Source organism: Platichthys flesus, chromosome 7 (genome assembly GCF_949316205.1).
Source record: "Platichthys flesus chromosome 7, fPlaFle2.1, whole genome shotgun sequence".
Taxonomy (NCBI): Eukaryota; Metazoa; Chordata; class Actinopteri; order Pleuronectiformes; family Pleuronectidae; genus Platichthys; species Platichthys flesus.
Window position 1 is genome coordinate 7,140,801 of NC_084951.1, and position 16,814 is coordinate 7,157,614.

The 16,814-nt window shown below is 39.7% G+C and overlaps 1 protein-coding gene across 1 annotated transcript in view; it reads right to left on the reverse strand.

Annotated features, from left to right (window-relative positions):
• calcrl2 (calcitonin receptor-like 2) overlaps positions 1-16,814 on the reverse strand; it is a 28,959-nt gene that overhangs the window by 10,539 nt on the left and 1,606 nt on the right. The window contains exons 2-3 of the mRNA XM_062391359.1: positions 3,467-3,524; positions 2,125-2,299 (exon numbers count right to left, since the gene is read on the reverse strand). Of these exons, the coding sequence (XP_062247343.1) occupies positions 2,125-2,299; positions 3,467-3,524 (233 nt within the window). The remainder of the gene's footprint in view (positions 1-2,124; positions 2,300-3,466; positions 3,525-16,814) is intronic.

Here is a 16,814-nt window from a genome sequence, read left to right on the forward strand (position 1 = left end):
AAATATATGATATATTTTAAAAGATACAGGGCAGCATTTAACTTTAAATGAAAACGTTGAGTCGTATGATATCTGAATTGAAAAAACTGAAATGACACATTCATCCTCACCTTTTTCACACTCTCTTCAATTAAAGATTAGCATACTGGCGACACATAAATAAACTATAGTTTTGGTTTTTAAAATAATATAAAAGCCCAAACTTAAGTTTATTGAAATTTATTATCACTCAACACATCAATACCAGTGGCTGTGGGATGAGTCAGTGCTGTCATATGATAGGTAGGGAACATTTAGAATTTTGAATTAACTGCCTTACTCGGAAAATTATCTATTTATCATGAATGGTGTTACACTTACAGAAACTACGTGTCTTACCTCAGCTAGCCTGTACACAGAAGTTCAACAATAGACGGAAACCTGGTCGTACCAGGTTGCACTGTGCCATGTTGGGAAATGGAGCACAAAATAACATTTCAAAGGCAGTGAAGTATGAGCGGGTAAAGAGGCACTGGTGGAGAGACAAAGGGCGAGTTTCCTTTCTTTCACACTCACTTCCTCTCTCTCTCTCTCTCTCTCTCTCTCTCTCTCTCTCTCTCTCTCTCACTCTCTCCATCTCTTAGAATGTCCACATACTAAAATATTTTAAAATTCAGGAAAACCACTTATTCATAATTTAAAATTTGCATGCAATGAAAAATGTATCTGCATATGTGCTATTTAAAAAAATGTATAAAATTGTCTGGTTAGTTCAGACTCCTATCTTAAACCTGGTGCCAAGCTACACCACGCGCAATGCTGAATCATTTCCCATCCATGCACACATCCATCTGGGGTGTGGTCAGGTGCATTGTTGTTGAATTGCAATCTTGAGGCGACACAAAGTGATTTTGACAAAAAAAAATGTAAAAAATCAATAGCACAGTAATATTACTATTGTTAAAAGACCTCTCCTCACTAAGCTAACTTATGGAAAAGAAAAGCATTTTCAAGATAGTATACAGTACAAGTAACTACACAGAAAACAACAATGATTTTTAGTTTTGGGTGATTAGACAGAGTTGAGAACATAGCGCTTACTGATGCAGTAAACACATTTTTACTAAATCCTCCTGAAGTATTTTTTATAAGTTTTATGGACTGTTGAAACAATAACCAATCGCGTTCCACCTACTAATTCCACAAATGTCTTTCTCTCTGTATGTGAAACAAATCTTGCAAAGTGTTCATCTTATCAGCTTCACACTTGGCATGTATATTGCTAATGGCAGTAGGGAGTGCAGAGTGGAATTTGGTGTGATTTGGACATAAAGATGTTATAATGAGTTGAAAAAGTGAGCTTTTGTTTTGAAAAGTTGTAAACTTTCTTAACAGACCTTTGACCTGATAGCTGACATTTAAGGTAAAAGATAAAACTCATGTTAAGTAAATAATTCATATGTGTGTGTATAACACACATATGAACTGTAATTCTGTCCATTTCATTTTATGAAAAACATTGACTAAAAACTTAATTGCAGATAAACCAGGTGGGATGATCACACAGTATTCTAACTCTGCTCTGCTCCAGAGACTGCACACAAGCTTCAGAATCTAAAAAATAAGAGTTGCAGTTTACTGTAAAACTGTTTGAAGAGGACTCACTAATGACAAGGAATAATTCAGATTTAGATTCCGGACCAACAATATAGACCCAAAGAACCGAACGCGACAGAAAGGTTTACAACAGGTAGGCACCTGCACTATATGTACAAAATGAAAGGTACAGCTCACAACAAAGCTTCTACCATCAACCTGTCAAACATGGTGCTGCTTCTGTTTTGAGTCTGGCATATACGGCTGGCTTCTTAATGAAAATGTTGGTGTCTGGCTCATGCGGATCATTGACTGAAAGTGAAAATATTTGTTATATTCATATGTTTAATGGATGCCAGCATAAGAGTAGAGCTCCATCTGGAGTAATGTAATAAATCCAGCTACAGTATAATGAAAAAGGATATACAGTACATGTAAATGATACCCTGGTTAATTTTATTTAAAGGGCTTCAGCACTACAACCCAGCCACAAAATGTGATAAACGCAATCTGCCATGATGATAAGTTCAATGACTAGACTCTTGTCACCTTTTTCAGGGGGTGGTGGATCATAGATGATCTTCAGGTAACACTCATACTGAGCAGCCAGGATCTGGTATCGGGACGTTCCTAGCACACTGGATATGTCGCTGATATTCTCCTGGTGTATTGTCAGCCCTGTTTCATCAGCTGCCACAGACCCAACATCCTCACACTGGGACACCTGGGTAGGGAAAAAGACAGATATGGGGTATTATTGATATTACCATTGGAAAAATTATCTACGGAATAATACATATTTTTCTGTTATGCTGTGGTCACAACAAACGTGAAGCAAACTGCTGCACATCATTTGTGTGTAGGTCACGGTCACGCATATGCAAATGTAGCAGTGGCAAGCCCGAACCTTTGCTTCTTAACCTAAATGAATTTGGCATTTGCATATGTGCATTTTCCCATCATCTGGTACACAAGCAAGCATTGTGAGTCAACAAAACCCACCAATATTCGCCTATTATCTGGAAAAAAAACCTTGTACCTTTTGTGTCATTGCAGGTAAAAAGCATGAATGATGTTATGTGTTTTCACAAACGCATCTGGAGGCACAGACAGATTCAAAGTATCCTCCAGGAGCTGTGTATGGATGACTGCTGGTTTTAGCGCTACCTGACGCTAGTTAGACCATTGTTGCCTAGGTGACTGACTGATTTTACACCATGAGTTGTCCGAATCCTGAACGATTACCTGAAGCTACACTATTGGTCAGCTAAGTTTTAGCCGGAGGACCCAACACGAAAAAAAGTGACCAACCGTTGCTACTTTCTTTCGATTAGAGTAGCCAGTGCTGTCCTTTTAGTGAGAGGCACACCTCTTTCTGCAGCTTTACTCTTTTCAGAGAAAGTCATAAAGGTGGTAGACATTAGCATTCAGGTCAAAACGATGCAAATCCATAGTGGCAGACTCCAGTCAAGGTCTGCCTCCGCCATGTAAGTCAATGGGATATGGACCAAATTGGAGACTTAAGAACATTTTATTGTTTTTAAATCCTCATCGTATGGGCAATCATATGAAATACCAGGAGTGAGTGAAAATGTGTACATGAAGTTTACTCAGTGTTTGCTCACTTTCCTCCAGAGTTTATGAAGCTGCATTTCCATATCAGGAAAAATTATGAAATTTAGTGCTCAGTTCAATTTTGCAACAGTGAACTTAGTTCTTGTTATGTGTGAACTGGCACAACACTGTTAATAAATTGTTTAATTGTCACATGACCATACAAAGTCCAGCCATACACTCGGTTTTGACCAAGCCTTTAATTGCCTTACATTAGATAATATTTTCTATGCTAAATGTTTGAAAAGCATCCACAGACATAGACTGGTGTACTCACCTCTGTTTCCAGCACCAGCACAACTATAAGGGAAAGTGTTAGAGTCCTCCACATGTCTCTGAAAGGGAAAAGGAACAAGAACACTGCATTAGGACATGTTGACACTAGTTCGCTGGGCAATCGTGTCATTACTGTGACTGCACTTCTAGCAGAGGATTCTGGGAACATGATTCATGAAGAGCTCTCGACTGTCATACCATGTGGTCACCAAAGTATCCTTTGTTTAATGCGTTGTACTGTTGTAATTTGGATTCACTGTGCGTGTGTGACTGCATATTTTTTGTGAGAATGCCTGTGTGTGTTTATTTACAGTATGTGTATTTTCTCATCTATCAGGACAGGAAGTTCATGCTTCAGCAGTCGTTCCTCTACACTGTCCAGTCAGGGTCACTGAAACAGATGTGTGTTTATTTTTGTTTTTGGGTGAAAGAGCAGCAAGTTCCCTTTAGTGTTGACTCTGCAATGAGCCAAAAAAAGCTGAGAGAAATATATGATAACAGGGGGACACAGAGGTGATGGTGGCAGAGACCCTCATTAATAATAATATTATAATAATAATAAAATGAACCAATGCAACAAAAAATTCACTTGGAAAATGTGATTAGGGGAAGGAAAAGGTATTTTAATGATTGGACCTCATGGCCACCATAACGTAATAAACATAACTCAATATAACAACTTCAGGTGTGTTTTTTCATTTAGCTGTAAATGCAAATTAAATTAAAATGTTCTTATAATTTGCACAGGTTATTACTATTAAAATATACATTTTATTCATGTCAATCCCAAGATTGAGGTACTACTTTGTTTAGTATGTAATACGAGAAATTTTACGATCATAATTACTTTGGTATTAATGTACGTATAATGTACAGCTGCATACGTCATGGTTGCTGATGAGCTGGTGGAAGCAAAAACATAACATAGCCTAGTTTAACTGAAGGAGAACATTTTAATAAATCATGTTTCATGGGAATCTGAGCATCATTAAATGTAAAGTTCAGTGATTTGATGTGAGGCTCACAGGGAGCAACGTGCAAATGTTGTACAGAAATAAGCACTTTTGATTCAATGCAAGACGCAAAGGTAGTTATTAAAACATTTGCAGTAAATAACTTCTCAGTGTTCAAGATTTAAATATTTATGTGGACCTAACCGGCTGGAGAAGCATTAAGTTGCATAATGTTTACATGCACGGAAACACAATGTGGTGCTAATAGTGCTCGCTCCTGCTGCATTCTATTTTTAACATTTGATGGTAAAAGGTAAATATTAACATGTAGATAAAACATTATTAGAAGAAAGTCAAAATATGGGGGAAATGTATTGTTGGTGTGTCATGATTTTTTGGAGTGAATTTGCTTATGGGTCGATGGATCCAGGATTTTTTCCCCCACTTTCTTTAACATTGAACGATGACCACATGCAAGTGGGTGTGGATCCATGTCATGATTATCTGTAGTGCTTATCCTTTAGAGGGGAGCAGGGGGAGTTGGACCCAATTCCAGCTGATATTTGGATTTGGTCACAAGTCCAAGGCTGACAAATGGAAACAAAAAAATTCACGCCTAGTTTATTTAGAGTCTCCAATCAAACCCCAGTCTGCATGCCTTTGAACTGTGAGAGGAAACCTGAGTACCCAGAGCGAACACAGGGAAGACATGTAAGCTCCACTCTGAAAGACCCCAGCAGGAGCTTCTTGCTGAGAGGCAACTGTGCTTCACGCTGCACAACCGAGCGGCCCATCCAGATAAATGTCATCTCAAAATGAAATATGGCAATCATACCTTGGACGTGTAGCTCTTAGAGCTCTTTTAGTTTTAAATCTGAAGTTTTCTTGTGGAGAGTTACAGGACAAATTCAACTCCAATGTCTGATCATCAAATATTAACCTACAGCCAGCAGCCATTTATCATAATGGGAAAACCTCTGTATGAGGATGACAAAAAATAGGCTTGTATAATATAATTTTTTAAACCATCGTGTTGTAACTTGTTCATTTTTTAAGCTGACAAATCGTTACAATAACGTTGTTTTCAAATGTACATAACAAATCAAATGTAACATGTTAATTAGTGGGATCTTATCTTACAGTCTCAGGCAAATGTATCTCCATTTCCAGGCTTTGTGAAAAACTATGCTCTGGCTGCAGCTTCATGTTTAACAGTCACGCTTACTCTCTGCCAACAAGCAAATAAATGTTTATCTCCAAAAACTCGGAACTACTCTTTGGTTTATCCCTCTTTTTGCCATTAACGCAATAATGTGACATCTTTCCGAGTTTCTGAAGATAAACAACACAGAGACCCACAATCGCCCACAAACAGACATTCATTTGTAATTACGATTCCATTTATGAAGAACCAAACAAAGAATGGCTTGCTATCTGTTATGTACACAGTTGCCTCTAGCAATGCATTGTTCACAATCATGATATTGTTAATCCAAGGACACACTCACTCTTGTATTATAATACTTTGGCATTACACGGTGTGGGCCATTGTCCTCAATAGGCACTGCTTACAATCTATCTGTGAACTGTAGCAAAGTAGTTTGGGCTCTCTGCTCTGGTAACAATACCAACTGAAAGGCTGTTGCCTTTGTCACTTCCTTTGCCACAATCTTTTTGTCCCCGTATTTTCTCCAGGGTCATCACCTCTCTTAATCGAGATGATTCAGAGCACCAGACATAAATGCATATGGCGATGCGTGTCTGTGATTCTATCAGTGTTTGGATTAACTACTGTTTCTGTGTCCGGACAATCTCTTTCTGTGGGGTACTTGAGGAAAAGAGGAGTTTTCAGGTCAAAAGAGAACATCTCTGTCTCCGCGGTTTTCGCTCTTCCTTCACCATCAGATGTCAACATTTATCACAGTCACTCTGTCACACGTTGACAATGTGTGTCCCTTGAGCTTCCCAGCCATTCAGGCTTTTATTGAGATTGCTCACAATACAACAACCTTTAAGAAAGTTGTATCTCTGTTTCTTCTGTAGCCTAGGGAATAGTGCTGATGTGGTAAAGTTTATTTTAAAGGTAAAAGGCATATTCTCATTCCAGTGGAAACACAGATTTTGGAAGCACCTAAACATTGTTGTTTAATTTGTTGACAAGGAGCTGTTGTCTGGAAATTATTAAACACATACGTGAGCCACGCTGTTGCCCTGTGCAAAAGGTTGTTTTTTTTGATTCAATCGCACAGACACTGTCCTGCTTAAAAGTTCAACATAAGAACTCAAATGCACCACATCCAAGGAATAAGTTGTTTATAAACTATAATCGTACCCTATAATTGTGTGCCTACGAAAATATGAAATCCCTGTGACCTTTGACTATTGAAATCAAATCAGTTCATCCTTGAATCCGATTGATAAATGGTCAAAATTTGAAGCTATCGCTGAATGCGGTTTTGAGATATCATGTTCAAAAGGCCCAAAAAACATGTTTTGCGAGGCTATCAAGAACTTGAACTTTGACCTTTGACCTCCTAAATGCTATCAGTTAAAAATTGACAAATTTCCCTCTAGGTGTTCTTGAGATAACGCGTTTACAAGAAAGGGATGGAATCGTCCATCCGTTCCAACGCGTGACACTACCTTTAAACATACCTGTATTCTTATTGTTTAAATTTGTTTATAGTATTTAATTTGGTTACAGTAACAACTACGCTGTCAATAAGCAAACATACAGTGAACTAAAGACAATGTAAGTTTGGTAACTCTTCCTATATTTTCTGTTTATTCCTTTGCAAACCGCCATTTTAGTTGCTTAGAGCCTATGAAGACTCCTTCCTTACGCATAATAATAAGATAAAAAATCATTGCAGCCAGTCATGTGCAAACAAGCATAGCTACTGTCTCTTAGCATAAATCCTCCAATAGCTCAGTGTATTCCTCTTATGGTGAACTCTTCTCCAGCTTGGTGTTTAGATGGTCTGAGGAATGCGTGGTTCACTTTGGTAACAGTTGTTGAAAGAATACTGAGACGTGAGTGCACCATGTGAAGGAGACTCATAACAACACGACCCAACAAGGTAATGCAGCTTTGATCATAAAAATATTAACATGTGTATCAAGCTTCAACAATCCTCATCGGTTGTTGGCAACCGCGATGCTCAAGGTAAGTGATGTCTGTAATGAATGTGCCATTTATATTCATGAATCCCATACTTCACAGTATACAAACAGTAATCACAGGGTTTGAACTGTTCTATTAGTTTTGGAAGCAAACAGTAATTCACTAAAAATGCTGCAAAGCTGTATAAACATTAAAAACAGCCTTCTGTGACTGGGCTAAACTTCTACTTCACAAAGGTATGTGGGAAGGAAGCTGGACTTTCCTACACAGTCAACAAAGAATATAACAGAATATTAAATGGACGGAGAAAGAAGGGTCTGTACGAAGCTCAACATATCCTGGATATTTCTTTGTTATATAGCTTTACTGAGGCTACATCCGTACCACAGTACTATATTTCCAAACTATTCTTTGTACTAGTCTGAATGCTTTTGAAAACATATGTATTGAGCCAAAGCCTACCCCACTGCATCTCATTCTAAAGGGAATCAGTTCTTCTTTAGAACCACCAACATAAGGCAGTGCTGAACATGAGCTTACGTTGCTAGCCACAAAGTTGTTGTAGTTTTTTATCCTGAAATTCACACGATGCCTTAGGATCACAGGATGACTCAAGGTAATTCGTAATATGGAAGAGCTTCTAAATCATTAAACTTTCTTATTCATGCAAATTTCTTAGGATTCCACGATAAGTTTAAAGTTAAAAATGAAAACAGAAGGCTTTCAGTAAACTCCCGAGCAGTGTGCTACTGAGACATGGAAGATAGATACGTCTAATAGTGGCCTTTACATAACATACACATTAATGTGACATTATCAGACTCACAGAAGAAAGCCACACCTGCTGGTGACAGGGAACATAGAAAAAGCTTTCCTTGCTACCGTTACCTCTTTATCACAACAATCCTGAAGTGTTGCCTGGGGGGGGGGGGGGGGGGGTTCTACACTTTCATATCCTCTTCTCTATGTTATTTGATCCATTCCTGATCAACCGATGTCCTTTTTTTCTACATCCATTTCTTTTTTCCTAAACTGCACTCTGCCACCCTCTAAATCAATTATGCTCTCCCACAATTCCCAGAATGCCTTTGGATTTCTTCCAAGGAACCGTAACTTTCCATTTAGAATCCAGTACATCCGATTTATAAATGTGTAGGTGGGGGAAAAGTGGAACGTTCCAGTGTGGGGGGAATGTAAGACGCAGCAAAACTGCATTGCTTCCTGATCTTTGGAGATAACTGTTTTGGAAAAAAGGTTTCTTGATGTATGATTCTTTGACGACATCTCTTCATTCATTTTTTATCTCATCTTATGTTTCTGATTAAGTTTTCTGTGAAACGTTTGAGAAGAATTACCTCATTCTTTAACCCCACATCCTTGGACCTCAGAGTAAGTCACTCTCATGAGGCCATTGCTCATCAGATGGGATGATGGGAAATCCAAATATTTTTGTTTTCCTCCACCAGTTTTTATTGGCCCTTTATGAAATGGCCTGCAGCTGTAAAACAGGATATTGCTGCAACCCCACAGGCCAATACTGTTCATGAGCAGCAGAAAACTAAAAGAAGCCATTTAATATCAGGTCTTAACTTCTTAAGGCTTGGATATTGATCTTAACTTTAGCAGAATGTACATTTGTCCTAACAAATGCAGTAAATGGGAGCATACTGTGGGAAAGTACTGCTAATTTGATAAATACAGACATAGGCATATGTGAGAACAGAACAAAAGCATGCCCCCCCTTCCAAAAATATATTTTATATATATATGTATATATATATATAATAAAATTAATAAGCCTATACAAAATAAATAATCTGATCAAATCCTACTGGACTTATTCTGCTGCTGTCGCCAACTAAAAGTAAGTTTTTTATATAATTAATGTTCTTTAAAGTGCTTAAATAAATATGACTCAAAGGAACGATCGCAGAGTGTTGTGCTGCATATGGGAGTGTTTGCCTGAGATAAGATAAAATACCAGAAACACACAGCACCAGGGAGAACGAGGGAGCAAAAACACACAGCCAATTACTCCAGAGCTTGCTGACATAAAAAAAACAGTGGCTTAACCTCTCGTCTCTTTCACACAGTTCACACAAGAAGAACTGTCTGCGGCAACAAGTCTGTAGACACACAAACTAGGGCTAGAGCTCATAGTATAACAATAAATCATCAACTCATCTGCTGATATTCATTAAAATGGGGGGGGGGGGGGGGGGGACTTCACATTGCTTTTTCAAAACCCAAAGAGTTTATTATCAACGGCAACCCGTCACCACCATAAAGTCCCATGTGGGAAGCTAGAGACAGACTATTTAGGCATTTCTGCTCAAAAATGTTGGATCAGGAATTGATGATTAATAAATAATTTAAATTGTTGCGTCTACCTTTTCTGAATATCCACTTAACAATGTAATTGAACTCAACACGCTACAATGTAAATGATCAGTGTTGAATTAAGCTGTGTTCAGAAACATTACTTAAACCGAAGTACCAATGCAAATTAATTTTCGGACTAGAGATTTTAATTATCAGCCATAATATTGTAATCATCCAAGCTATGAGACTGTGAGACGGTGTTATGTGTTTCTGTAGAAGCCAACAGTCAACATGTTTTATTGGCAATGTGAAGGAGAAGTACACTACCCACAAGCCTCATGGCTAATAGTGACATCTCAGATTGCTGAAGCTCCCTGTTACCATGGAAATGTTTACCACAGCCGTGAATACAAGCGGATGTTCCATTACGTTACCACAGAGCGACGTGATTTATCTTCCTAACATGCTGCGATTGTTTAGATGAGGGAAAAAGTGAGTGCACTGGAAGTGGTTGGAAAGTACAACAACATTAACTGGTAGTTCTGTTGGTGCATTCACACAAATCACAGTTAGAAAGAGAATAAGAAATGAACAAATATGAACATGTGAAAATATTGTATAAAGAATATGCAACAGTGTCGCAGTGATAGCTTATTGCTGTAAACTACTCAACTGGATATTGGATTAAAGTGGGAGCTGTGTTTCTCATCTGCTCAGTGATTCTCCTTCAGTTCAGTCTAGTTGGTTCCCTCAAATAAGCTGCACTGGGTGACTGTCTCATAGGTCAATCTGTCAGAGCAGGAAAGTGTGTGTGTGTGTGTGTGTGTGTGTGTGTGTGTGTGTGTGTGTGTGTGTGTGTGTGTGTGTGTGTGTGTGTGTGTTTGTGTTTGTGTTTGAGTTTCACGTCTGTGTGCTCCCATACTATTTCTATTTATTTTGTATTCCAGCGGGGTATCCTGAGTATCACAGAGAAGCTAGGCGCAAACACCAAGCATATGCATATGAGTGTGCATGTCTGTCTGTATGTGAGGGAAGGCAGAGGAAGGATGGTGGCTGAGGAGGACGGTATTATCTTCCTCTGTCATCCTGCAACCACTTCCTCCCTTCACCCCCCTCTCCACATTAAAAGAGGCCACCAGGTTAAAAATAAGCCATTGTTACACACACACAAAGGGACGTGGAGGAGACTCTCGTAGTGGGGGGACACGGCTCACATCCTTGTGGCCTTAAAACACAAAGTCATTGGGAGGTGAGGACATTCATGTTTACAGATTTTTGACAGGATGAAAATGGGAAGAGTCTCTGATTTGAGAAGCTGTAACCATTTTTGCCACATTGATGGTGCTGCTGGACGTTTGAACTGAAGTGACACGAATTACAACTGTCACTGACACTGAAATCTACTCAAAACAGTTGAGTAAATCAAAGCATATGGAACCACAAACATCTTATTATAATTTATATAGAAATTGAAAATTATATTTCTTAATAATTCCCAATGATTCTACACTGCAAATAGCACCAATGATATGAATAAGTACAGATGCCATCATCGTTCATCTGTAGTGCAAAATTTCTAAAACATACATATCAACATATCATACAGTCCAGCGTTCAACATAATAACACAAACTGTACGGAGGATACAAAGGAAGGCCAAATATTGCCTCTCTTAAAAAGCTGAGGAAAAGGTGGAACCTACTTTCTTTCCAATTTGACTTCATGGCAGAATCTTCCTGAAGATTTCATCCTCTACTCTCAACATAAGAGAACCGAAGATATCACTTTATATTTTCACTCCTCTCTTGGTTTCTTTGTATATCACTTGGTTGGTCTCAGCTTGAAGTTTCCTTGGATATATTCATTCATGAGCCCATAGATATATTGAACATATCAGAGAAACCTGGTTTTCTTTTTGCCCTGGGTCATTTAAAAAAAAAAAACATGAATCTGTTAAAACCAGCAGAAGAATCAAAACCACAGGACTCGGGCTCAGACCCACAAAGAGAGAGTGGCGCATACCACCGCCAAGGCCCAATAGACAGACAACTGTCCCAGTTATGTGATGATGGCAACTGTGTTCAAGGTTTCATATCGAGATAGGTTGTATGATGTATAGTATGAAGGCTGAAGTGTTGGTTCCTCATTTCAACGCAGATGACTGTCTGATCTTCTGATATCCTCCCTCTACAATAACATGTAGCCAAAAACACACTGAATTGTGCAAATCTGTACAGAAGTGCATAATGTCTGGCAGGGGTTTAATGGGTGTGAACAGAGGGCCTGACTGCGGGATAGTCTGCTGACAGGCTCTTGTTTTAACCATGGTTAACCACAGCTAATTAGCACACCCAGAAGACAGTGACCTCTGGAAACCCAGACTTTTAAATGTGGTCTTTTAAACATTAGATCACTGGAAAAAAAGGCTCTTTTAATTAATGAAATAGTCTCTGATTACAACATAGATGTATTGTCCCTCACTGAGACGTGCCTGCATCCTGATGAATATGTCAGTCTAAATGAATCTACTCCCCCAAGTCATATCAATTCACAGGTTCCTAGAGAAATTGGGCGAGGAGGTGGAGTTGCTGCTATTTTTCACTCCAGTCTATCAATTAATCCTAAACCTAAACTCAGCTCGTCGATAGCTCTGCAGACTCATTACGATTAACATTAGACTCAATAGCGCCTCTAAAAAAGAAAAATGTCAAACATAGTAAATTAGCTCCGTGGTATAATTCCCAGACAAATGAGTTAAAACAATTATCAAGAAAACTAGAAAGGAAGTGGCGCTCCAGCAACAATGTTGAAAATCTAATAGACTGGAAGAATAGTGTTAAAGAATATAAAAAGGCTCTCCACAAAGCAAGAGCCGCCTACTATTCAAAACTAATAGAAGACAATAAAAACAACCCCAGGTTTCTCTTCAGCACTGTAGCCAGGCTGACAGAGAGTCACACCTCCACCGAACCCAGCATTCCTCGATCCCTAAATAGCAATATCTTTATGACCTTTTTTAATGATAAAATTCTAACTATTAGAAATAAAATCACCCATCTCCTGCCCTCAATTGGCACTAATACCCTCCCAACAACAGAGATCTCAGAAACGGCTGAGAATCCTACCCATTACTTAGACAGCCTCTCTCTGATCACCCGTGATCAGTTTACCAAATTAATCTCAGGTTCTAAACCAACAACCTGTATCTTAGATCCCATTCCTTAACTGGTGTAATCGTATTTTTCTGATCGCTCCCAATTTGTGCAAATTAATGATGAGTCATCTGTGCGCACCAAAGTTAACCATGGTGTTCCACAGGGCTCTGTGCTCGGCCCAATTTTATTCTCATTATATATGCTTCCACTAGGAAACATTATCAGGACACACTCGGTAAATTTCCACTGCTATGCGGATGACACCCAGTTATATTTGTCAATAAAACCTGAACAAAGTAATCAATTAACTAAACTTCGAACATGTCTCAACGACATAAAAACCTGGATGACCCGCAATTTTCTCTTATTAAACTCAGACAAAACAGAGGTTATAATACTTGGCGCAAAACACCTTAGAGACGCATTATCTAATGATATAGCTGCGCTAGATGACATTGCCCTTGCCTCCAATGAAACAGTCAGGAACTTGGGAGTGATCTTCGATCCTGATTTATCCTTATATAGTCACTTAAAACAAATTTCTAGGATCGCTTTTTTCCACTTGCGTAATATTTCAAAAATTAGACATGTCCTTTCACAAAAAGATGCAGAAAAACTAGTCCACGCCTTTGTTACATCGAGACTGAACTATTGTAATTCATTACTATCAGGCTCCAGCAGGAACTCGTTAAAGACTCTACAGCTTGTCCAAAATGCCGCAGCATGTGTCCTGACAAGAACAAAGAGAAGAGAGCACATTTCTCCAATATTAGCATCGCTACACTGGCTTCCAGTTAAATCTAGAAAAGAATTTAAAATTCTCCTTCTCACCTTCAAGGCCTATAATAATATAGCGCCTTTTTACCTTAAAGAGCTGTTAGTGCCTTATAAACCCGCTAGAGCACTCCGCTCCCAGAATTCAAGCCTACTTGTCGTACCTAAATTCTCTAAAAGTAGAGTAGGAGCCAGAGCTTTTAGCCATCAAGCCCCTCGGCTGTGGAATAATCTACCACTTTCAGTTCGGGAGGCAGTCAGCATCTGTTCGTTTAAAAGTAGGCTCAAAACCTTCCTTTTTGATAAAGCTTATAGTTAGAGCTAATTAGTGCACCAGAACGTTACTTGTTCTATTTTATGACACATGACACACGGAGCTTCTCTTTCCAGCTTCTCCTTCCTCTTCTCCATCCCTATCCCCCTTCCCCGGAATCCCTTTGCTTTATCACCCGCAGATCCAGGGCCTCTGTGGCTGCACCATGGATTGCGGTTTGTGGATCGCGTACCGGGGGTCGCGGTGTTGGATCCAGTGTGGCGGATTCTGAATCATGTGGGCTGATCATGGTGCTGGTGGCGGACCCTGTGTCGCGTTGGCATTGGGCACGGGCGGTGGACCAGGACCGCGGTGGTGGACCAGGACCGCGGTGGTGGCTTGTGATGGGTCCTGGTGGGCGGCGGTGGGCGGTGACTGAGGACTGGAGTGGCGTCTGGTCTGGATGGTGGATCGTGGTCTAGATTGTTGCTGAGCATGGACTGTGCTTGCAGCGGGACTGCTTGGCATGTCATGTTGGGGTTGTCCTTCGGGATGTCTACCCTCATCAAATGCTGCTAGAGACTTTGATTATTGATGATTTTCTCCTGCACGTGGCATCTATTGCACTTCTGTCCGTCCTGGGAGAGGGATCCCTCACATGTGGCTCTCTCTGAGGTTTCTACATATTTTTACCCTGTTAAAAGGGTTTTTTGTAGTTTTTCCTTACTCTTGCTGAGGGTTAAGGACAGAGGATGTCACACCCTGTTAAAGCCCTATGAGATGAATTGTAATTTGTGAATATGGGCTATACAAATAAAATTTGATTGATTGATTGATTCATTTTGAATCATGTTAATGAATTTAAGTTGAATATAAATTGCTTCTCTAGATGTTTGACTTCCTTCACTAGTGAGGCCTTCCACTAAAATCGGCTGCCCTGCTGCTGGAAAACCGACTGATGAGAGGCCACACACATCAATGGGTTATGCAATGAACACAAAGAAGTTCAGTTCAAGGTCAAACAGGGTAACCAGCAGGCAGGGGGTGACTGGAGAAGAATAGCTGAACTAAGCCTTCACTGAACAAATGTTTTGGATGCTTGACAGAGATGTTTGTAACACGAGTTGATCTTCAGAGAATATAACGTTTTTTGGGCACCCCTCAACTTGTTCTTGGTCTGTGTTTCCTGCTATGACTTAGCGCACGTCTTCTGACCCCACTTTTAAAGATTTGTGTAAAGTGGCCTCATAAGACTGTCTGCTCCTGTAAAACAACTTCTGTTGTTGTGACTTTTTACAGCAACTGAGCTGTCCATGTGAATGATGCTGGACTTGGTTATTTTCCCACAGCTAGACCCAAGAATAGCTCCACCAGCTTGAAACTGAACCATGTGGTGTCTTTTTATTTTCACATTTTGAATTTTTTATGTCCCCGGGGTCGTAATAGCTGCGCAGACAGTACAGACTAGAGAATAGAGTCCAGGAACAGGATGGTCCAGATAAGACATGAAGAAGAAAATAATTTTACTTTTACTTACTAATAATTGCACTATATAACAGATACCTACGTATTGTTCTACTTGTGAATTCAATTGACCAGAACCCTCCTCATGCAGACAAAGATTTCACTAGAGCTGTTGAACAGATTGACCAAAGAGGGCACTGGAAGATAAGACCACACTTTATTGGAAATTAGCCTCTTCAGGACCTTGTGAGGCTAATATATGCATGGGTCACCAGAGATTGTAGAAACGTAGAAGTATGAATTTAGCCAGAGTTGGCACAAGGTGTTCAAGATTGGAGCACATAATATTATATTGTAAATGAGCCTTTTCAAGACTTTCTGAGTAATATTCCCCTATTCAGACGCCTTGATTAGCCCCGCCCACAACCTATTGTTTTCAGACTTGCCTTCATGTAATGGTATAAAAGCTTAACCCTAAAGGTTGACAATCAGACAGACATGTACCGCCTTGTTGTGATGTCCGTCTCCACTCTGCAGGGATGAACTCATCTGTACCAGTCACAGAATTTGAACCCGGAATATTTTTATTCTTTTAAATATATAACCCCCCCAATCGTCACCAGTACAGCAATAACCATGTCCGCTTCAGACATCTCCCACCACCTATCAGCTGACGTGGGTCTCTGCCAGCACACGCAGTTCTCAGATGCGGTCAGGCTGACACCACGTTCACCAAGACAAAGCTTCTGCACTGCTTCTTTGTTCATCTCATTTCATTGGTCACTGAGGTCTTTCCTTAGTTTTCCCCTGAGAGTAAACAAACTCTGTCATGCTCCCTTCTCTGTCTCACTCTCCTTGAAATGTCCAAACAAAAAAAGGTCCACATATTCTTATGCTTTTATAGCATAAGATAAACATAATGAAGGAGTTGGAAGTGTTCAGGAATACCAGTTACTAAGTGAGGAGAGTTGTGGCTTTGTGTCTTATGCCTATGGTCCCATTAGTTCGTCAGCAAATCCCTTTCTTCAATCCCTGCAGCTATTATTTACAATAATATTATTTACATTATGCAACTCTGACATGACACTTATCTACAAGAGAGCCTAAAATAAGCACAAGTTTTTTTTTCTTCTGGTCATTGAAGGTTGGGTGTCTTGTTTGTGATATGAAAGGGGGCGGGGGGGCCTGAAGGGTGAGATGGGGGTTGGGACCAAACTTGCTGCCCAAACACCTATTAATACACTGATAGCTGTCTGGCAAGAGCAGGCTGTTCCAGTCAAAGACACACTGCGACACAGGGGTGG